Here is a 23,991-nt window from a genome sequence, read left to right as displayed (position 1 = left end):
ACTCATAGGTTACCTACCTTTATGCTTGTTCATCTTCACATTTTGTACTTTAGGGAAGCTATAAATTAAAACAGAAGAGCTTAAAGTTCAATCTTAATAAAAACAGTTACTTAGAAAATTCAGATTTAAGATTTGGAGTTATATCTCCTACTTCTTTAGAAACACTGCACGGTGACATTTTTTATGCTTGTCATAAGACTGTAAGACACGTAAGCAGAAGGAGGGTGTTCTCTCTATTGAGTGTGCTCTGCTATTTAATCAGATCCTACTTGATTTGATAACCCTGACCTCCACTTTCCTGCATTTTCCCCATAACCCCTGATTCCTTTATTGATTAAAAATCTGTTTATCTCTGCATGCGTAAAGAGTCCCTGCACCGATTGCTTCTGTGGTACTCCACTACAGGCTGTTTTCCTTAAAATGCTCCCCTTATCTCAACTCTGTGTTAGGTTCACTGGCTTCACCCCCTCACCCACCTCTTCCCCTCCCCCCCCCCACTCACACTGACACTCATCAAAGAGATGCAATTGCTCATCTTTAACTGTGAAGTAGACCTGAACGTGCAACACACAGATGCAAAATACTAAATAGTTTGCCTTACTGAATGAGTATTTCACACCTTTAATTCTCAATGTATGTTCTTTTCATATTCTGCATATGTGCTTTGTTGCCTCAATGCTATGAATTCTGCATTAAGTGTATATATGTTTATTAAAAACTGGCGGATGTGCTAGTAGACCCATTGTTTAGACAGAATAGAAAAAAATCCCTTCGTTTAACAATGACCAACGGGGAAGCAGCACTTACTAGTGCATTAATGTGACATTTCTATTGCTCTCTTTGATCACCCTTATGGCTTCTCTAAGTGAAACTAATCAATTAGGGCTTAACCAGCTAAGTGCTGATTCTAAGCCCAAACTTATTTCTACAGTCGAGAGATTAGATTTTCACTCCATTATTTAATTTAGATTGAAGTCAGTGTACCAGTCTACCATGTGTCATCTACTCCCTCAGATTGGATCACTTTAATAATCAATAACAATGATGTGTAGATTCTTTAATGATTTATAGATACCCATTTTGTTTTAATAAATCAGGAATTAGATTAATTTTGATTTTCTTGCATCTTTTTCTACAGAAATGAGAATGTGTTACATCAGTTCTGCTGCCCAGCAGCTGATGCTGATCAGAAGCTTCCCTCCAGTACTCCTTCTTCCAGGTACGTGGAGAGATTTTCTATTGGTCGATTAAGTGTAACTCACCAGAAGGTGAAGTAAAAGCAAGTGAAATTGGGGATCTGATCAGTCTGTCACTGTGGAGAATCTCGTCACTTTGAGACATTAATAAATCAATCTTTGTTCTCAGTGCCATTCAAGCAGGATCACGTCAGGCTCATCCCTAAAGCTCAACTCATCGTGTGCTCCTGTAATAGCGGCTTGTGCTGCAAATGGTGAAAATACTTGTGGGAAGGGTCAGTATCTTGCCTCAGCTCCTTTAGGAGCTTTTGATATCATGATGACACACTGTTAATCGTAGAATTAAATGAATGCAGCTATCTTTTAGTCAGCATTAATTGTCCTGCAGTTCCACAGTTAGCCTAAATGGGTTTGTCATTGAAATAAAGAAATTACTAAATGTCTAGTTTTGAAACTATTGGTGTTCTGAATTACTGAGTCAATTTGGCTTCAGTATCTTTTCGTTAGAGGAATGAGCAAATGGCCAAGATTCTGGTTTTGATTCTTATTCAATGATTCTTGTTGAATTGGAGTGTATATTGACTCTTGTGTCAAATTGGGTCTAGGCTCACTGTGACTTGCACTATAAACAAGTAGGCGGCTGTGTCAAACACTGAGGCTAAGACAAAGAAAAAGGACAGTAAAAAGAGGTACTCTTGAAAGAATAGTACTCTGAAACCAAACCATAATTAAATGACTTAGTAGATACAAAGGTATGAATTAGAAGCAGATGTAGATCATTTGGTCCCATGGGCCTGCTCTGTTATTCCATAGATCATGGTTGATCTCTCTGTTTCAAATTCCACATTCCTATCTACCTCAAAAACCTTATATTCTTCTTAGGCAGAGGAATCTATCTACTACAGTCTTAAAAATATTTGATGCCTTCAGATCCACTGCCTTCTGAGACAGAGTTTCAAAAAACATTCTCCTCATGTCTGACCTGAAAGGGTAACTTTAAAGTTTTAAGCCCCCTAGAACTGGCTAAGAACAGGAGAGGAATTGTAATTTCCACGTTACCTTCTCAAGACTATTCAAGAGCTTATATATGTCATAGAGTTATGGAAGTCTATAGCACAGAAAAGGCTCTTTAGTAGAGGTGGGGGGTGGGGGGGGTGGAGGGGCGGGGGAAACATGATTGAGATGCATAAACTTGTGTGAAAATGGGCCTGTCGAGTCTATGCCAGTCAAAAACAAGTGCCTAACTGTTCTAATCCCATTTTCCAGCCCATCACCTTGTATGCATTGGCATCAAAACCGCATATCTAAATACTTTTGAAATAATTTGAGGGTTTCTGCTTCTACCGCCATTATCAGTAGTAAGTTCCAGATTCCTATCACACCTTGGGTGAAAATAAAATTCCTCACATCTCCTCTAAACTTCCTGCCCTATACCTCAAGTCTATGCTCCCTGGTTATTGATCCCTCCAGTAAGGGTGAAAGTTCCATTCTGTCGATTCCCATCATTTCTCAATCATGTCCCCACTCAATGGCCTCTGTCTAATCTCTCTTCATACCTAAAGCTCACCAATGCAGGCAACATCCTGGTAACGCTTCAATCAAGTCATCCTAATGCTTCTTAATTCCAAAAGCAAGCCTAGTCTGTCTAATCTTTCCTCATAGGACAATCTGCTCATTCCAGGTATCAATTTAGAGCACCTGCTCTGAACTGCTTTCAATGTATTTATATCCTTCCTTAAATGAAGAGACCAAAACTACACACAGTCTTTGAGATGCAGTCTTAACACTGCTCTGAATAGCTGAAAAAAAGGACTGAAGAAATTGGTAGAAAAAGAGGGGAATTAAAAGGACTTTTAAAATTGTTTGAAGATTGAAGATAGTAAACAGAATCATTTCAGTGATTCTTTCGACAGAAATGTGTAAATGTAAGAGTATGGCTGTCAGATAAAGAGCCTCTTGCCCAGCCAAAATGTCCCATACAATTGTTTTACCCTTTTTTGTCCAGGCAAGTGAAACTAGTACAGGAGACCATGCTGCTATTGGTTTTCCTGCAGTAGCTATCTTTATTAAAAGGTAATGTCTGCTTTAGCCAGAAAACAAGTCAAAAGAATTCTGGATGATCCAAGATGGAGGATGGGAAAAAATTGTAGTTATAAGAGCTGCTCTTTTTTGAGGTATTTTAGGAGTTGGAGGTAACTTCTTCGAATTCCAGGAGCAGCAATTACTGTTTTATACACTGTTGCATTGTTTTGGAACTTTGGGGAAAAAAGTCAAAACAACGGCAATTTTAAAAGGGAGAAAGACAGACAAAAGGCAGCAAGCACATGGTCAGTGAGGGAGAGAGAGAGAGAAAGAAACCTACACTGCTAACTGACACAGTGAATCTACGTAGTTACTGCCTTTGCACTTTGAGTTCATGTATCTCCAGACATCGCAGTATGTTTAGGAAAACTTAACAAACAGCAAAATTCACAGCTGACCTTGAAGGAACCTGTGTGGGAGAGCTCACAGCAGAGGAACAGGTAAGTGCATGGTTTTTAACGTGTAACCTTGCTGTAAGCCTATAGTCATGAGTAGAGTGGGCTCTTTCTTGATTATGATTTTTAACAAATTTGTCTCTTGATTAAATTTTAAAAGCATAAACCATAAATACTAAGTTAGCCGAGAGCACTTGTTTTCAGAGCAAAAAGACAGTGCTATTTTCTGGGTCTGTAGATTGTGAAGGAGCAAAGATGGCCTTTAGGAGAGTGACATGCTCTTCCTGTTAGATGTGGGAGTTTAGGGATAGTTAACATTTTACTGAGGAAAATGTCTGCAGGAAATGTCTTTGTTGTGAATCCCATCAGATTGCATAGATTGGTTGGAGAGGCAGTTAGAGGCAATGAGGAATTAATAGGAGTTAGGGGGTGTAATGGATGGCAGTTATAGGAAAGGAAAAAAGTTGAAGATACAGTCACAGAGATGGATTAACTCCAGGAAAGGTAAGAGAGGTAGGCAGGTAGTGCAAGAGTCTTCTGTGGCTATTCCCATATCAAACAAGTATGCTGTTTTGGAAAATGTAGGGCATGATGGACTATCAGGAGAATGTAGCATGAACAGCCAAGTTTCTGGTAATGAGACAGGCTCTAATGTAATGAGGGGTAAGTCAGGTTCCAAGTAATTGATTGTGTTAGGGGACTGTCTAGTCAAAGACACAGACAGACATTTCTGTGGTCAGCAGCAAATAATCAAAATAGTGTATTGCCTCCCTGGTGCCAGGATCAAGGATGTCTTGGAGAGGGTGCAGAATGTTCTCAAAATGGAGAGGGCTCAACAGGAGGTCATTGTACACATTGGAACCAACAACAAAGGAAGGGAAAAGAATGAGATTCTGAAGGGAGAATATAGAAAGTTAGGCAGGAATTTAAAAAGGAGGTCCTCGAGAGTAGTAATATCTGGATTACTCCCTGTGCTACGAACAAGTGAGAGTAACATTAGGAGGACAGAGCAGATGAATGCATGGCTGAGGAGCTGGTGTATGGGAGAAGGATTCACATTTTTGGATCATTGGAATCTCTTGTGGGGTAGAAGTGACCTGTGCAAAAAGGACGGAATGCACCTGAATTGGAAGGGGACTAATATACTGGCAGGGAGATTTGCTAAAGATGTTTAGGAGGATTTAAATTAGTAAGCTGGGGGGTGGGACATAGGGAGATAGTGAGGAAAGAGATCAATCTGAGACTGGTTCAGTTGAGAAAATGAGCGAGTCAAATAGTCTGAGCAGACAGGAACATAGCAGAGAACAAGGTAGGACTGATAAATCACATTTACTTCAATGCAAGGGGCCTAACAGGGAAGGCAGATGAACTCAGGGCATGGTTAGGAACATGGGACTGGGATATCATAGCAATTACAGAAACATGGTTCAGGGATGGACAGGACTGGCAGCTTAATGTTCCAGGATATAAATGCTACAGGAAGGATAGAAAGGGAAGCAAGAGAGGAGGGGGAGTGGCGTTTTTGATAAGGGATAACATTACTGTTGTACTGAGGGAGGATATTCCTAGGAATACACCCATGGAAGTTATTTGGGTGGAACTGAGAAATAAAGGGATGATCACCTTATTGGGGTATTATAGACCCCCCAATAGTCAGAATGAAATTGAGAAACAAATTTGTAAGGATATTTCAGTTACCTGTAAGAATAATATGGTGGTTATGTTAGGGGATTTTAACTTTCCAAACATAGACTGGGATGCCATAGTGTTGAGGGTTTAGATGGAGAGGAATTTATTAAGTGTGTACAAGAACATTTTCTGATTCAGTATGTGGATGTACCGACTAGAAAAGGTGCAAATCTTGACCTACTGTTGGGAAATAAGGCAGGGCAGGTGACTGAGGTGTCAGTGGGGGAGCACTTTGGGGCCAGCGACCATGATTCTATTAGTTTTAAAATAGTGATGGAAAAGGATAGACCAGATCTAAAAGTTGAAGTTTTAAATTGGAGGAAGGCCAATTTTGATTGTATTAGGCAAGAACTTTCAAATGCTGATGGGGTGGACATGTTCACAGGTAAAGGGACGACTGGAAAATGGTAAGCCTTCAAAACTGTGATAACGTGAGTTCAGAGAAAGTATATTTCTGTTAGGCTGAAAGGAAAGGCAGGTAAGTGTAGGGAATGCAGGATGACTAAAGAAATTGAGGGTTTAGTTAAGAAAAAGAAGGAAGTGTATAGATAGGATAAATTGATTGACTCTTTAGAGTATAAAGGCAGTAGGAGTATACTTAAGAGGGAAATCAGGAGGGCAAGAAGGGGACATGAGATAGCTTTGGTAAATAGATGGTGGATAATCCAAAGGGTTTTATAAATACATTAAGGACAAAAGGGTTACTAGCGAGAGGATAGGGCCCCTTAAAGATCAGCAAGGCAACCTATGTGTGGAGCCATAGGAGATGGGGGAGATACTAAATGACTTTTTTGCATCAGTGTTTACTGTGGAGAAGGACATGGAAGATATACAATGTAGGGAAATAGTTGGTGGCATCCTGAAAAATGTTCATATTACAGCGGAGGAGGTGCTGAATATCTTGAATGCATAAAAGTGGATAAATCCCCAGGACCTGATCAGGTGTTCCCTAGAAATCTGTGGGAAGATAGAGAAGTGATTGCTGGGCCTCTTGCTGAGATATTTATATCATCGATAGTCATAGGTGAGGTGCCGGAAGACTGGAGGTTGGCTAATGTGGGGGTGCCACTATTTAAGAAAGGTGGTAAGGACAAGCCAGGGAACTATATACCAGTGAGCCTGACATTAGTGGTGGGCAGGTTGTTGGAGGGAATTCTGAGGGACAGGATTTACATGTATTTGGAAAAGCAAGGTCTGGCTCGGGATAGTCAGCATGGCTTTGTGCATAGGAAATCACATTTCACAAATTAGATTGAGTTTTTTGAAGAAGGAACAAAGAGCCTTGATGAGGGCAGATTGGCAGATGTGATCTATATGGCCTTCAGTAAGGCGTTCGACAAGGTTCCTCGTGGGAGACTAGTTAGCAAGGTTAGATCTCATGGAATAAACGGAGAATTAGCCATTTGGATACAGAACTGGCTCAAAGGTAGAAGGCAGAGGTTGGTAGTGGAGGGTTGCTTTTTCAGACTGGAGGCCTGTGACCAGTGGTATGCCAGAAGGATCAATGCTGGGTCCACTGCTTTTCGCCATTTATATAATTGATTTGGATGTGAACATGGGAGGTATGGTTAGTAAGTTTGCAGATGACACCAAAATTGAAGTTGTAGTGGACAGCAAAGAGGTTTACCTCAGATTAAAATGGGATCTTGAATGGATGGGCCATTGGGCTGAGGAGTGGCAGATGGAGTTTAATTTAGATAATGCGAGGTGCTGCATTTTGGAAAAGTAAGTCAGAGTAGGACTTATACATTGAATGGTGAGGTCCTGGGGAGAGTTGCTGAACAAAGAGACTTTGGAGTGCAGGTTCACTGTTCCTTGAAAGTACAGTCGCAGGTGGTAACCATCATGAAGAAGGCATTGAAGAAGGAGTTTGGTATGCTTTCCTTTATTGGTCAGAGTATTGAGTACAGGAGTTGGTAGGTCGTGTTGTGGCTGTACAGGACATTGGTTTAGCCATTTTTGGAACATTGCATGCAATTCTGCTCTCCTTCCTATCGGAAAGATGTTGTGAAAATTAAAAGGGTTCAGAAAAGATTTACAAGGATGTTGCCAGGCTTGGAGTGTTTGAGCTATAGGGGGAGGGTGTAAAGGCTGGGGCTATTTTCCCTGGAGCGTTGGAGGCTGAGGGATGACCTTATAGAGGTTTATAAAATCATGAGGGGATGGATAGGATAAATAAACAAGGTCTTTTCCCTGGGGTGAGGGAGTCCAGAATGAGATGGCATAGGTTCAGGGTGAGAGGGGAAATATATAAAAGGGACCTAAGGGGCAACTTATTCATGCAGAGAATGGTGCGTGTATGGAATGAGCTGCCAGAGGATGTAGTGGAGGGTGGCATAATTGCAGCATTTAAAAGGCATTTGGGTGGGTCTATGAATAGGAAGGTTTACAGGGAAATGGGCTAAGTGCAGGGAAATGGGACTAGATTAGTTTAAAATATCTGATCGGCATGGATGAGTTGGACTGAAAGGTCTGTTTCTATGCTGTAGATCTCTATGACTCTATGAACTAATTTTTTAATGGAGTATAGCAAATTTGAAGGTGTCAACCTATTCTCGCTATCCACTGTTCTCTGAAAATAAATACAAATTCTGTTATTTAATCTCGAAGTAGAAGAAGATGACAACCCAAGATGATCTGTCAGCCGAGATCTGGAGTAATGTGAAAGAACTGGCTGTGGCCAGAAGAGAATGGAATGCTTTGTCTGCCTCATGCATCTCTAAATATAAGTTACTAAGTTTCTAAGCTTGATCTGACCTTATGCAACTTAAAATTCTGATCTCTTGACCTTCCTGATCTATTTAACTAGAACCAACTATCAACAGGAACACAATCTATTCCTTCATCTTATAATTTGGAGATGCCGGTGTTGGACTGGGGTGTACAAAGTTAAAAATCACACAACTCTAGGTTAGAGTCCAACAGGCTTAAGTAGAAGCACACTAGCTTTTGGAGCGCCGCTCCTTCATCAGGTTGTAGTGAAGGACACCATTCTAAGGCACAGAATTTATAGCAAAAATTTACAGTGTGATGTAACTGAAATTATACATTGAAAAATACCTTGACAATCAAGGTATTTTTCAATGTATAATCTCAGTTACATCACACTGTAAATTTTTGCTATAAATTCTGTGCCTTAGAATGGTGTCCTTCACTACAACCTGATGAAGGAGCGGCGCTCCGAAAGCTAGTGTGCTTCTAATTAAGCCTGTTGGACTATAACCTGGTGTTGTATGATTTTTAACTTCATTTTATAATGCTCAGTCGGATGACCTACTGAGTCTATTTTACTTTAAAGTGTAGAGGCCCAATGTATTCGACAACCAAGCTGCTTTATAGTGGGAATTAGCTAAACAGTAGCTTATCTCTAAACCTTTCTGGAACATCAATATCATCATGGGCTGAATTTTCACCAGAAATGCAAGGGAAGAAGACATCTTGGATTGCTATCTTTAATATGAAAGGGACTAACATAACAACAAGGATGTTATACTTCAGTTATTTAGTGCACTAGGGAAGCCCACATCTTGAAAATTGTCTGCAGTTTTGGTCTCTATATTCAAGCAAAGATGAAAGTACTCTGATGAAGTTTACTAGATTGATACTTGGAATGTGTGGGTTTTTCGTTAAGGATAGATTGGACTAGCTTGGCTTGTGTCCAGTAGAGTTTAGTAGAGTGAGGGGTGACTTGATCGAAATGTATAAGATCTTGAATGGTCTTAACAGGATGGATGTGAAATGGTGTTTGCTGTGCAACCCAGTCCAGATCTAGCAGACATTGTGTTTTAAAATTAAGGTTTCCCACTTTTTAAGGAAGAGATGAGGAAAATTTCTATTCTCTCAGCAGTTGTATGACTTTTGAATTCCCTGCCTGTGAAGGCAATGGATATAGGATTTTCGATGATTTTTAAGACCAAGGTGGATAAATTTTTGTTAAGCAATGCATGTTTAAAAGTTTCAACATCCAACTTTGATAAACACTTAGGAAGGTGGAGAAAAAGTAACTGTGGATGGATTGGGTTCTTTATGGAGATCAATCATCAGTGGAATCCAACAGTAAGTTGTCTGTGGTTCTTACAGTTACATCCAAACATCTTACAGCAGGATACAAAAACATAAGAAATAAGGCAGAAATAAACCAAACAGCTTCTTGAGCCTCTTCCACAATTCAATAGGTCATGGTTGCATTTTGACTTCAATTCCACTTTTCTGCTTCATCCCCAGATCTCTTGATTTTCCTATTGGTCAAAAGATCTATTGCACTCAACATTGATTGCACTGAAACACTGAGGTAGAGAATTCCAAGTTTACACAACCCTTCAAGTGAGAAAACACCTCCTCACCTCAGTCTTAAATAATCAAACCCTTATCTTGTGACTAGGTTGTGGACTATTTCGGTGGTAAAAACAATGACTGCAGATGCTGGAAACCAGATTCTGGATTAGTGGTGCTGGAAGAGCACAGCAATTCAGGCAGCATCCAAGGAGCTTTGAAATCGACGTTTCGGGCAAAAGCTCTTCATCAGGAATAAAGGCAGTGAGCCTGGAGCGTGGAGAGATAAGCTAGAGGAGGGTGGGGGTGGGGAGAAAGTAGCACAGAGTCGAGTTTGTTGGACTATTTAACCAGGAAATGCAAACTGTCATCATCTGCCCTTTTTTCAATACTGTTAAATTTCTTTTAACAGTATGTGGAAGATCAAAAAAGAAAGAAGCAGTAAATAAGAAGACTTGTAATTTGGGGAATCAAAGTTTTAAAGTTAAAGTATGCATAATTCTGGAGTTATTGACAGTCAGCCATGATCCCCATCTTGTTGAGTGCTCACTCTGAATCCTGGCAAGGTGAGGAGTTGTTGAATAAATATATTACTTCTATAATTTATACACTGATCAGTTCCAACATGGCATTGGCAGTGTTTCAGTCAGGTTTTTAGCTTGTTTGCATTTCACAGGACAAGTCTGCCTTTTCACCAGGCTTCAGCCACCTTTAACTTTGCTCTGCTTCTCCAGTGACTCGTTTCCAGTCACTTACTGCCATCTCAGAGAAAGGACTTTTATATGAAATGGGAGGAATAATTAAAACCTCCAGAATGAAAAGCTTTGGGACAGAGTATTACAATAAGAGGAATTATATAAAACTACAAATTTAATCTAACTATACCAATATTAGTCAATTTTCACACTGAGTGAAATTTCAGGTCAAAATTGTAGGATTGTCCTCCTTTCTTGATCTGTTTGCATCATTGGAAGTCATTGTCTCCTACTCCAGTGAGTCCAACTGTTTCAGGTAGAAGCCTTTGTAATGTGCAGGGATTAGCAAACCAAAATGGATGGTGGATCCTAAAACAATCTACTGTATTGTGTTTTTGGTTGGAGCATGCTCATAGCATATTCTGGCCTGGGGGGTGGAAAAGCCTGTCAAATGATCTTTAAAGGCTATTTACAAAAACAGGTTGGACAAGTTTGAGACACAAGTTGTATGCATTTTCCTAACCAATGGTGGTCTCTATGCACCCACTCCTATAGTTGTCTTCTTCCTTTTTAGCTCGTAATCATTGGATCAGTTCCCCATGGGAACCAATGGATTTTCCGCTGTCTTTTCCAGCTGGTGAGCTTTCAGCTTCCTGCGTACGTTGAAATGTAAACCTGGTCATTGAATCCAGTGGGCCTTCATGGCAAGGACAGTGGAAGGGCAGCTTGATTGCCCACCGAACCTAACCTGTCCTAACTTTCCCATTCCAAACCCAAGTTAAAGCAGTCTGATACACATAAAGTGACCAGCATGATCAAACTCTCAGCCAAGCCAGAGCAGGAACTGAGACTCAAAGTATCTGCATTTATTTCATGCAATTCTATTGTGAAGTAATTCAGTTATTGAGCTTTTAAACCCCGTTGTTGCTTTTGAAATTGATGTCAATCCTTCTTCCTGTCTGGTAGACTCTGAGGGAGAATAAAACTACCTTAGCACTGTTTAACTAAGCAATCAACTACCAGCTAAGCAAAATCAATGTTAAATGGGCCCAGGAGGAGTGACTTTCATCTCTGGAGCTTTTGACAGCCTTTACTGGGGAATGAATCAGTTGAGGTTGGCAGGGCATTCATCTGACAGAACTACTTACTAAACAGGAGGATGAAACAGCAGGTGAAAGGAGGTGTGATAGCAATGCAGTTAGCCTCTAAAGGCACATAGTGAATATATTCCTCCAGCTTTTTTAGTGCATTCATGCAACTCCTTTTTGTGTAATACATTGTTCAGTCCATATAATGTCTACAGATAGAATGCATTAATCAATTTTTACAGTTTTTTAAATACACTGATCAGTTCCAGTATGCTAAATGTCAGGCTTCTGTTTCATGTGGCAAATCAGCTTTCTCTCCAGATTGGAATTTGTCCGCATCAACGATTAGTTTAACTGAATGGTTTAGCAGTGAATTCCAAATCAGTGAGCCTGGCAGGAGGGTGGGATTGAAGTCATCGTATTGGGTGAAAATGAGGTTGGACTCATTCAGAATAGGTCCGTTATTTGGTGCTTTGCATTACAAATTTCAGACTGAGACGTTTTAAGAAAGTCAATATCAGATTTGCAGAATTAATTTGCCTTACCCCCAATTCCTTGTTATATATATTAAACAAATAAATAGTCTTACATTTTTTGAAAGTTTGCTTCTCAAATGAACATTATGGCAAAGCCAAGATATTGCCTCATGAGTAGTTGTACCTGTATTCAGGAGATAAGGATATGATATAAACTTCAGTGAATATAATCTGATAATAAGCTTTAAAGATGTTGATATTAGTGGGATTCCAGATAGTTTTCAGACTTTCTAGGATTTCTCTTGCTGTGATTAGACACAACAAATTTTGCTGTAATACACAGAAAGCATGTGAATTAAACAGCTCCTATTGTAGAAAGTTGCTTCAACTTTCTTTAACTGTTCTGCATGACTATTGCTGTTTCCCCCAGCCCTGTCCCCACCTACAAGTTTGAGTTCTTTTTGAATGAAGTTAAAAATCACACAACACCAGGTTATAGTCCAACAGGTTTATTTGGAGGGACAAGCTTTTGGAGCACTGTTACTTTGTCAGGTAGCTAGTGAGGCAGAATCAGAAGACACAGAATTTATAGCAAAAGATCATAGTGTCATACCCTTTTGCGAAGTATTGAACAAACCTAGATTGCTGTTAAGCCTTTCATCTTTTAGAATGGGTTGCAAGTTTCGATTCATTAATATGTAAATCCTAGGGAGTTGGGGGGGGTGGTGCTGTGGGGAGCACGGTGTGGAATGAGGTGTGGAGAGGTTTGGGTGGGAAGGATGTAGGAGGTAGGATTAATTTTAGAATGGTCTGCCTTGTTACTCCCTGATAGCTAAGCACTTGCTGACACTCTGTACCTGGCTCTATTTGGAAAGAATGAGCAATTTTTGAATTACTTTCTTCAGCAGGGAAACAAAATTGAGAAAAATGTCTTTGAGTTGCAGAGAATGGCAGAAAGATTATGAATATTTTCTTGCAATAGACAAAGTAGCCTTAGAATAATTAGCCTCAATGTTGGAGATGGTATAGGATGAAGGTGATTATAAATCTGTGTGAACTTTCTATTAAACTGTCACAGCTGTGAGTGAAAGATCAAATGAAAATCTCAGAGAATAGGAAATCCCTCACTGACAATATCTCAAATAAACCAAGTTGCTATGATTAAGGAGAAATTCAATCAGTTCAGTATTGAAACATTTCAGAGATGACAACAGTCGTTGAAACCGCTCTAAAGGTTACACCAACTTCTAAACAGCCCCAAACTCTTGATCTCTCCTCTCTACTGCTCTCTCAGCAGCCTCCAAGTGAACTGCAAGTTCTTGTTGCAGTCTGCATAACTTATATTGTAATGACAGCGATCTCGTTAGGAGTGTCATTTTGTGTTTGAATACATGGTGATTAGCTATTAAAATATTGTTACCTTATGCTTGATTGATTGAAATGATAAACTACCAATTTTTAATGCTACAATTACATCAAACTTGAAATGCTACTCAAGTGTATTATGTGGTTTCATCACAGGCTACAAAAACATTCCCATTTGGATCAGTTTCTTCTTGTTGATAGTGATTTATGTTGCAACTTGGTTCCATGAACATTAGTTCCTGGGGTACATCAATCAAGTCATCATGGATATGGCAATATTTATGTGCATTTGACAGTGATTGCTAGGAAATAGTAAGAATTTGGGTTAAAAAAAAAGCTTTAACTTATGTTCATCTAAACTTTCTCAACAATAATTAGAGAATATTGATCAGGGAAACCCTGGCTGTTTTTTCCCTGTATTGTTTGGTGATGCTGAGATAAAATGGCTGCTTAAAGATACACTAATGTGGATCTATTAATTTTTTTAAAATAATGATTGACAGAAATCAGCTCATCCAAAAGAAAATAAACTTTGGATGCAGCACCTATTTCAAGTCTATTAATTTAGGATCTACTTCTGGAAATACTACAAAGACTTCAATACTGTGTATCCATCCATTACACTTTCTGATAGACCATGGAACTTCAAAGAAAAGAAGAATTTGTTAAGTTGGGATGTTGATCTTTCTCAAATGACACTGTGCACATCCTACTGATGAGAGCAGATTATGTAAGGCATCTTGAAAAGAAGTGTGCCTGAAGAATAGTCCAAACACTTGTGGCATACATTGAGAGGTGGAAGAATGACTAACTAAAGATGTGCTTGAAGTACTGGAAGATTGCTGTATATAACATTGAGTTTATATTTATCTCTGTTCATGTATAATAGCTTTGTGTCTGTGCCTGAGAGACTGTAATATTTGGAAATAATTGGTGGAATGCAATGTGACAGTAATTTATTGTAAATAAGTGTTCATAGCTTTGTGTTTCCAAACAATTTGAAAAAAAGTCAAAACATAATTGCCATTAGATAAAGAAAGATATTATATTGAGCTCCATTGGGCTCCAATCATGACACTGCTATTCATACATGAAGATTTATTGTCATAATTATCAAGTTTTGATTCTGCACTTTTGTAGTGCAGCTCAAAGAATCAAGAGTTGAGATGTAAGAACTCTGATAAGCTATAATAATAGATGCTTACCGTTTAGCTTAAATATTTACCCTTTTATTCGGGGTTTACCAAGGCTACAATGTATTCCACCTATGGGAACTCTGCAGAAATTTGCTAAGGCTTCTTTGGCAGTGCCTCCTACATTCATGGCTTCCACTACTTAGAATAGCAGCCTCTTCAAATTTTCTTCCAAATTGCTATTTGATTTGGGAATGTATCGTGCTTTCTTCATGCTACTGTGTTAACAGCTTTATCCTTTATGCTGCAACTGTTTAAGAAGCAGGCCTTCTCAAAGGAAGTTAGGGTTGAGAAATAAAAGCTTGGCTTGCCCAAAAATTCCCATGTCCAAAGTGTGGGGGGAGAAATCGAAGACTATTGGATAAATTGATCAGACCTGCTGTCCCAATGGTGAAAGGTGATATGAAGTGAGACAGGGTTTCAGCACTGACACATTGTTTCTTTGAACAGTGTTCATATTGAGCATGATAGTGCTTCTGTTTAATGTGCACAATATTATATATTGCAGTGTGCAATTGAAAAGTGGTAGATAAGAATTTGAGAACTGCACACTTTTCTGACAACCTAGTTAAATATTTTGTTTTAAAAAACTGACTGTATTAGTTCCTATAGCCAAACAGAAAAAATCAGCAATATATGATCTATTATTACAGACAATATTGATTATTACAGATTCTGCAAGTTTCCCCCATTGTTTAGTTTTTTTTGTAGTATTCCTGTATTATGTTTTACACAATACTGATGTTCTGACAGACACCATAAGAAATTCCATTCTGTGTCCTGTGATATGTTTCTGTCTGTACAATAATTCCCTCTGATGATCAAATCCTCCTATTGCTCCAAGGTCATCCCAGAATACAATGTTTGTCCCAAGTTGTCTTTATCACTGTGAATTACGTCCTCATGCTTACCTTTCATAAATCCTATCTTTGTCTGTTACTATCCAAGTGGGAAATACATGGTTGATTGAAGTTGGAGAAAAATAACATAGACTTGTTATTAAATACATAGACACATACAAGGACTGTCAGAAGTTTCTAAAATATAAAAGTACCATCATAAGAGACCCACTCAAGCAGGCAAATATTTGTTGAGACATATGTAAAAGGAATGGAAAGCTATAAAAGCCAGTAGGGGTGATAATGATAGGCAAGTGGGACATAATGGGAGATAGAAGGCAATCTACCAAACTGAAGTTAGAATTTGACTGTATTTCGAATTTGGAATTTTCTACAAAATAGAATCCCTACAGCGTGGAAAAAGGCCATTCGGCCCATTGAACCCACACTAACTCTCCAAAAAGCATCCCAAACAGACTCACTCCTATCCCTGCATTTCCCACAGCTAATCCACCTAGCCTGTACATCCTTGGACACTATGGGGCAATTTAACCTAGCCAATCCATCTAAACTGCACATCTTTGGACTGTAAAAATGAAACTGAAGCACGCAGAGGACACCCACGGGGAGAACATGCAAGTTCCGCACAGACAATCGCCTGAGGATGGAACTGAACCTAGGCCCCTGGTACTGTGAGGCGGCAGTGTTAACCACTAAGCCACCTTGCCACCCCTTAGTGGAATTCATTGTAATGTTCAAGGGGACTCTGGAAGAGAAAGAGTATTTCTCCATAGATCAAAATAACTGCATTGTTTTAAATTCGACACGAGCTCAGTAAAAGGCAAGAATTGAACACTGTTTTATTCTTTTTCACACAATGTTAGTTGCCATTCCCACTTCACTAAACAGAAATGGCATTACCAGATTTTGCTCTATCTAAAGCTATTTAGAGGTCAGAATGCTTTGAAGAAAGGTGTGAGATTATGGCTGAATTTTTTGGTTAGTTTGATGATGATGAAAATAATCCTTAGAAATAAAACTTGTATTTATATTGCATCTTTCATGATCTCAAGACATCTTGAAAGTGTTTATGCCCAATAACGTACTTTTGAAGTGTTGTAACATTTGTAATATAGGTAATGGTTTGGAGATAGTTAATGCTTCAGTAAATCTGGTGCTAAATTATTTGTAAAGTACATTTGTAAAATAAAAAAAATGTAAATTGATTTAATTGCTCACTTCTGGATAATTTTAATCACTCTACTTGAAGTGCGATGGCAAGTCTTATTTTTTGAGAACAATCCATTAACAAAATTCTGCAAAATTTGTAACATGGCTTCAGGTTGTTAATGGGTAATTAAGAATGCTGACAATAAGACAGAAGGTTAAAGGCCATTTTAATTGACTGTGGGGTACTGCAGCTTTTCTCAATACTCAGTGTTGTGAGCACTAAGTAAGAAAATAATTTTAACAGTTGTCATGTGGAAGAACATGTGCCAGCCATGAATAAAGCAGAGATCCAGCTATCTGATCATTTGTTTTCAGTTGTTTTTAGAGAATGAAAATTGGATTAAATCCTTTAACATGTAAGGTTTCAACCTGGGCTCTCTGGTTCTGGGCTGAACAACATCTGTGAATTTGTTCCTCTGGGAATGAGGCATGTAAGACTCTAATTTGTAAATGTTATATGATATCTTTTTCTGTATTTTCCAGTATCTGTATTTTTCGATCCCAAAAATATTTGGGCTCTGAGGAATAAGATAAATGTTGCCCAAGCTCAATGAAAAAGAATTTTAACCAAAGTAATCCCTGTCTAAAGCTTCTGCATACTGTATACCAAACTCCAAACAGTTCTCCAACTTCAGTTGCCAGTGGGAGAAAATGAGGACTGCAGATGTTGGAGATCAGAGTCGAGAGTGTGGTGCTGGAAAAGCACAGCCAGTCAGGCATCATCGAAGGAACAGGAGAATCAGTGTTTCGGATGTAAGCCCTTCATCAGGAATGTCCGAAACGTCAATTCTTCTGCTCCTTGGATGCTGCCTGACCTGTTGTGCTTTTCCAGCACCACACTCTTGATTCAGTTGCCAATGTCAGGTATACTTGAAGTATACCTACTTTATGGTGGATTTGCTGCTTATTACAACTTTTTTAATGTTCCTATGCCATTCATCATCAGTTATGCATATTGGAATGAATTCCAAGCAATGTTTGAACAGACGGTGACACAAGACTAAACCCATTTGGAAACAGCAACAGGATCATTACAGGACAAAAATTCTGACATACAAGGATCCATTCTAATTAACAAGTTTCCTAAAAACAAACACTGCCCCAGTGTCAATAATGCACTAGAGATGTGGAATACTTTCAGAAGTATTCCCTTTAGAGGCAGCATAAGAGTACACCATTTAGCTCCTTGAGCATCTTCCATCATGAACCTGAAACAGTATCTTTGCAATTCTCCAAAGAAGCTGCCTGAACTGCTGAGTATTGTCAGCATTTTCTGATTTTATTTCAAGTTCTATAGCATGTACCACACTATCCCTGTAGACTTCATCAAATGTAAATAACTATCAAACACACCTACAAGCGCGATAAGACCCAATTGAAATGCGATATCAGCTTACTTGAAGGTCTACCTGGCATGTGTTCATGTGTGAGCAACAGTATTTTAGACTTCAATAACACTGATATTACATCTGCTATGCAACCTAATTTAGTTGCCTTTGCATTCATTGGTTGATTTTTAAAATTTCTAATCTGATATTTTTGTGCTCCTAGTGCCAAGGAAATATTATACAGTTCCATTGAGAGACATGTTTCCAATTTGGGTTTGGTAGACTTCAGAGCTGCACTTTTGGTGATAATTTTATTTCTAATCACTGAAGAGGTGAATGGGCAATTCAAATATCTCTGATTTCATACCAGAAATTCCAAGAGCTTATTGATCTCAATCTGCTTACTGATTGGATAGGAGGGAGACGCAGGCATCTTCTCTACTTGGATAGGTCTGGTTTCAAAAAGGTCTTGGGTTCTGATCGCAGGTGGCCTGAGTTTGGGAGCTACTGTACATTTCCCTCCAGGGTACAAGGAGCCAGGGCCAAAAGATGTGCATTTTTTACTTCTGGGTCCAGGAGGAGTGGGTATATTCCACAGAAGGAGCAAAGAACAAAGAACCATACAGCAAAGGAACAGGTCCTTCGGTCCTGCAAGCCTGTGACACCACATTTTGCCTTTCCATGCTAAAACTGCCTTCACTTATAGGATCCATAGCCCTGTATTCATATGAATATTCATCCAGGTGCTTCTTAAATGCTGTTATTGTGTCTGCTTCTGCTACCTCCTCCAGCAGCATGTTCCAGCTACATCCCTTTAAACCCCCCATCCCCTCCCCCAACCTTGCATCTTGAACCTGTGTCCCCAACTAATTGACTCCTTCACCCTGGGAAAAAGCATCATACTTTACACTCTATCCACGCCATTCACAATCTTATAGACTTTATCAGGTCACCCGTCAACCTCTTGCGTTCCAGTGAAAATAAACCCAGTCTAACCGACCTTTCTTCTAGCTAATATCCCCCATACTAGGCAACATCCTGTTAAACCTTTTCTGTACCCTCTCCAGAACATCCACATCCTTCTGGAAATGTGCTGACCAAAACTGTACACTGTATTCCAAATGTGGCCTAACTAAAGTTCTGTAAAGCTGCAATGTAACTTGCCTATCCTTATAATCAAAGCCCCTTCCAATGAAGGCATCCTTAAGCCTTTTTTACTACCTTATTTACGTGAGCTGCCACCTTTAGTGATCTGTGGGCCTGCACACCTAGATCCCTCTGCAAATCAATACTCCTAAGGGTTCTGCCATTCATTGTACAACTGCCACCTGAACTTGACCTTCCAAATTTCATCACCACACATTTGTCTGGATTAAACTCCATCTGTCACCTTTCTGCCCATGCCTCCAAATGATCTATATCCTGTTGTATTCTCTTGACAATCCTCCTCACTATCTGCATCTCCACCAATCTTTGTATCATCTGCAAAATTACTAATAAAGAAAACTTAAGCATCCTCTGCTGTGGACACCATGCTCTGAACAAAAGTCTGTCAAAACAGGAATAGTTCTGACATCAACTGGTAGGATAGAAATGAGGCTAGCTATTATATTTAACTATATTCCACACTGTTAGGAGCAAGTAGGGAATTAACTCACCAATTAGGCTTTCAATCAGAAATCCATTGGCAGTTAGAATCCATGTTTATTCCTTTGACTCCGTCTTTATCTATATACAATGTTTGCTCCTCTGTACCTGACTGTGTATATGTGTCTGCATATGTCCTTCTAACTCCACCTGTTTCTCTATTTTTACAGTTTATATAATGTTACTATTTCTAAATCTGTCTTGTACCTGTCCCAATCTTTTTACTTCAAATTCAGAAGAGCAGCCAATACAATATTTTCATGCCACTTCCATTCCCCACAACAGTCGATGCCAAATTATGTACTGTTTTGTGCTGTGGTTCTATGCTAACTGGGTTGAGACATTGTCAACCTCATTTTGCATAGTCTGTCTCTGCCATCTGTAAAGGTCCTTTCATCCTTCAGTCTGGGCTGGTTTCCAATTCTTGTCCTAATGATCAAAGGAAAGTGTGCTAGCCAACATCACGCAGTACTATTATTAATCTTTTGAATTTGAGTGTCACTGATCTCTATAGAAAATGTGAAAATTTCTCTCAGGTAACCAATCAACATCCAAATTTCAAAAATATGACTAAAAATAATCATCATGGATGTGCTAAGATAATTTTGTTTTAATAATTGAATTATTGTGGATTCACTCAGTATATGTGTGAAAGGATTATTGATATTCAGTTTGAAAGATATTTGATAAGGTTTCACATGTGCTTGTTGCAAAATTAAGTCATCTGCTGTTCAAAGAAAGCTGGATCACAAAAGACTTTTTAAAAAGGTAAATTAGTTTTTTTTTAAATTAATTGAATAATATTGTAGCCCATGAATCTCTGCAAAGAGTTTTTTTCTTCCATTTTTATAAATAATTTTTAGAGGCACAATTGCTGACAATATCAAGTAGCCAACTTTGAGGAAGAATAATGAAGGTCATCGACCTATTAGTGGTGTAGGCAGAAACATGAAATAGTACATTTGGGATTAAGAGTAAAAGAAAATATACCTTTACATAAAACTCTTAATAGATTAGAGTAAGAGAAATATTTAAGATTTATAGTCCAGTAGAACGCACATTGAATGTTAAAATTAGGGAAACAATACTGTATTGAATTTTTACAGGACATCGATTAGGAGACAAATGACTCCAGGTGGCCTAGTCAGAGGACACTATCCATGGAGAAGTTACAGAGCACATTATTGGACATATGACATGTGTTTTAAGATTCTGAAGGGTAATTTTATTATCCAATCTATGACGTAACACCTGCATGATAAAAACTTTAAAACCCAGTGATGTGGGACTTGTGGCAGGTTGTTTACAAGAAGTGCCAGGATTACACATCCATTCACTAGGTGGACTCTGCTGCAATCGTGTCATGTTATCTTAGCATAAAACCTTATTTTAATATTATGGGTTAGGTTTCAGTACTAATTATCTCATAGGATTAAATACATATGTAGTAGGATCAGATGAGGAGTGGTGAGTCGGCTTTTAGAACCTTCAAGTTGTACAGCATGGAAACAGGCCATTTGGCTCCACTCCTCCATGCTGACCAATTTTCCTAAACTGAATTAGGCCTCCTTGCTTGCATTTGTTCATATCCCTCTAAACCTTTCCTATGCACATGCCTGTCTAAATGTCTTTTAAATGTTGTAATTGTACCTGCCTCTAACAGTTCCTTTCGCAGATCATTCCATATACACACCACCCTATGTGTGAAAAAGTTACCCCTCGGGTCCCTTTTAAATCTTTCCCCTCTCACCTTAAACCTATGCCCTCTAGTTTTGGACTCCCCTACAGTGGGAAAAAGACCTTGGCTATTCACTTTATCAATGTCCCTCTTGATTTTATAAAGCTTTAAGGTCACCTGTCAGCGCCCTACATTCCAGGGGAAAAAAGGTCCCAGCCCAATCAGCCTCTCATTATACCTCAAACCCATGATTCATGTTAAAATTAGGGAAACAATACTGTATTGAATTTTTACAGGACATCGATTAGGAGACAAATGACTCCAGGTGGCCTAGTCAGAGGACACTATCCATGGAGAAGTTACAGAGCACATTATTGGACATATGACATGTGTTTTAAGATTCTGAAGGGTATTAGTTTCCAGTTTAATAATATCCTTCCTAAAGTAGAGCAACCAGAATGTTCACAATACTCCAGAAGTGGCCTTACTACATTTGCCTTCTTTTTAACCCCCTTGGTTAGCCAGAACAAAGACTTTTAATTATTTTTGCTATGCAGACTTATTATATTTCAATTTAAAAATCATATTAGTTCAAATTAAGGAAATAATTATAAGGCTTTCTTGAATAAAAAAGGAATTGTATCACTCACTAATCCCAAGGAAAATTAATAAGACATAATATTAAACACCCAAGTACAAAGTTTAAAAAATGAAGAGCATCTTCTTCAAAAAGGAAGATTTAGAAGAGTACTTTAAAATGTCTTTAGAGTCTTTGAGGTATTATGTTTCAACCTGAGATCATTTTAAAAATTGATATAATAATAAAATCCATATAAAACAAAGATACTGGATATCTGAACAAAATCAAAAATTGCTGGTAAAATTCAGTAGCTCTAGTAGCATTTGTAAGAAGAAAGCAAAGTTAACGTTTCGAGTCCAGTGATTCTTCATCAGAACGTCTGTAATTGATGTCTTGGATCCTCAGCAGTGGTGAAATTTATAGACATCAGTGAATTTGTGTTTCTCCAATTCACTTTATGGATTGCCAGCTAATGCCTAACATTGATTTATTTCAGACTATACATGCATACACTCATAGGCATATGTGTATATGAAGCCAATTTTTAAAAAAAAATTAAGGGACTCATTATACTAACTGTTTCTTTTTCCTTTCAACAATATACTTTTTCCATTTCTTTTTTAGTTTTAAGCAGTTGTTAGGTTTTTATCACTCTTTATTTAATTTATTCCAGATATTTCCCTGTTACTATGCATATTCCTGAGTGCTAGCAAACACAGCCTTTATTTTTTCATTGGATGCTGTTTTGTGAGGCTGAAAGACACAGAGTAGCTGGAGGGGGAGACAGGCAGCAAGTTTTACAGTTCTCCAAATACCAACTCATCATTCTCCTCTCTCTGACTAAAAGCTGTGACTTGAAATATGCTTCCTTTTGTGTATTCCCATGTCCGGCTGCTTCTTTTTCCAGGCTGGAAAATTCACAGATGACTTTCATTCCAATCTGTGAAACCTCCAGAAAATATCCTCCCAAGCCTATTCCCATCACAGCCTGCAGCTGTATAGTTTAATATTGTAGCAGCCATTTACTTAAGCTTCTTGTGTCCAGTTCGAGACTGATACAATGTTTTTCCACAAAGAATAAAGGTCATAACTCCTTTGTTTATGATAGCTGTTCTACACATTTGGTTGACAATGTAGTTAACCATTTTATTTCCCCAAATTCTATTCTCAGCTTCTCAAAATTATTCACCAATTATAAATCTGGTTTTCATAAAAGTTACATCTTTCTTGATTATCATTTTAAAGTTCATTATATTAAGACGGACCTGCACTTTTACTTATCTGTTCTGGTTCATTCCACACTATTAGAACCAATTATGAATCTTCTCTTGTTGGGTTTTTCGCAAATTGAATCAGAAAGGAATTCTGTGCACAGTGGTCCAGATATTCTCGTCTCTGGATTATGGTATAAAGCTATTCCCCAAAGCTGCATGCTAGGACCCCTCAGAAGGTCTGAAGCACTGACACCATGGGAATTTTAAAAATATGTATGTATTCATGGGATCTGGGTATCAATGGCTAGACCATCATTTATTGCATAGCTCTAATTGCTTAGTGGGCAAAGAGTCAACAGCATTATTGTGGATTTGCAGTCACTTGTAAGCAAGACGAGGTAAAGATAACACTTTTCCCTCCCTAAAGGACATGAGTGTACCAGATGTATTTTTACATGACAATGGATAATAGTTACATGGTCACCATAGAAATAATTACTAACACAAGCTTTGGAACATTTAATTTAATAGGTAATATTGTAAAGAGGAGATGTAATTTCTGTCTGCTACTCCCTTCCAGGGTTTCTGTGCTGAAGGTATGGAAGGTTTGACATGAAGTTTGTAGAAAAGTAAGTTTATTTTTCCCAGAACAAATTCAGAAACAATCCTGATCAGGAGATTTTGGCTGTGATTGAAAGTGCGTTCTCTTATCCTCTTTACCTGCCTGTTTTGTCCAATTAATATCAGGGCAGTTGAAATCCCCCATGATTATCATTCTGTGTTTTTACTCAATTTTCAAACTTGTCTGCAGATTTTTTTTTAACTTCTCTTAGAAATATTTTCCAATCAACCTGTTCAGAGATATTATTAGACACCTCTGGAGCATATTGGACTTGAACCCAAGTTCCCTGGCTCAAAAGTTGGGCATTATCACTATGTCAGAAGAGCTGCTCACCTTCCTTCTAATATTAGGTGGTGTATCAACCACAGCTGTTAGCATGTGGATTCTCTTTTTATCTTGATG

General features: G+C 38.5%; 1 protein-coding gene across 1 annotated transcript in view; it reads left to right on the top strand.

Moving 5' to 3' along the window:
* Positions 1 to 23,991, top strand: part of LOC148146764 (IQ motif and SEC7 domain-containing protein 3-like) — a 209,459-nt gene that overhangs the window by 104,887 nt on the left and 80,581 nt on the right. Inside the window, exon 2 of the mRNA XM_087997266.1 lies at positions 1,139 to 1,219. Within this exon, the coding sequence (XP_087853392.1) occupies positions 1,139 to 1,219 (81 nt within the window). The remainder of the gene's footprint in view (positions 1 to 1,138; positions 1,220 to 23,991) is intronic.

This window comes from Chiloscyllium plagiosum, unplaced genomic scaffold, assembly GCF_037043375.1.
Source record: "Chiloscyllium plagiosum isolate Xiang-an unplaced genomic scaffold, Cpla_swu_hap1 HiC_scaffold_19, whole genome shotgun sequence".
Taxonomy (NCBI): domain Eukaryota; kingdom Metazoa; phylum Chordata; class Chondrichthyes; order Orectolobiformes; family Hemiscylliidae; genus Chiloscyllium; species Chiloscyllium plagiosum.
The sequence above is the reverse complement of the archived record's forward strand: the minus strand, read 5'-3'. Positions and strand labels throughout refer to the sequence as shown.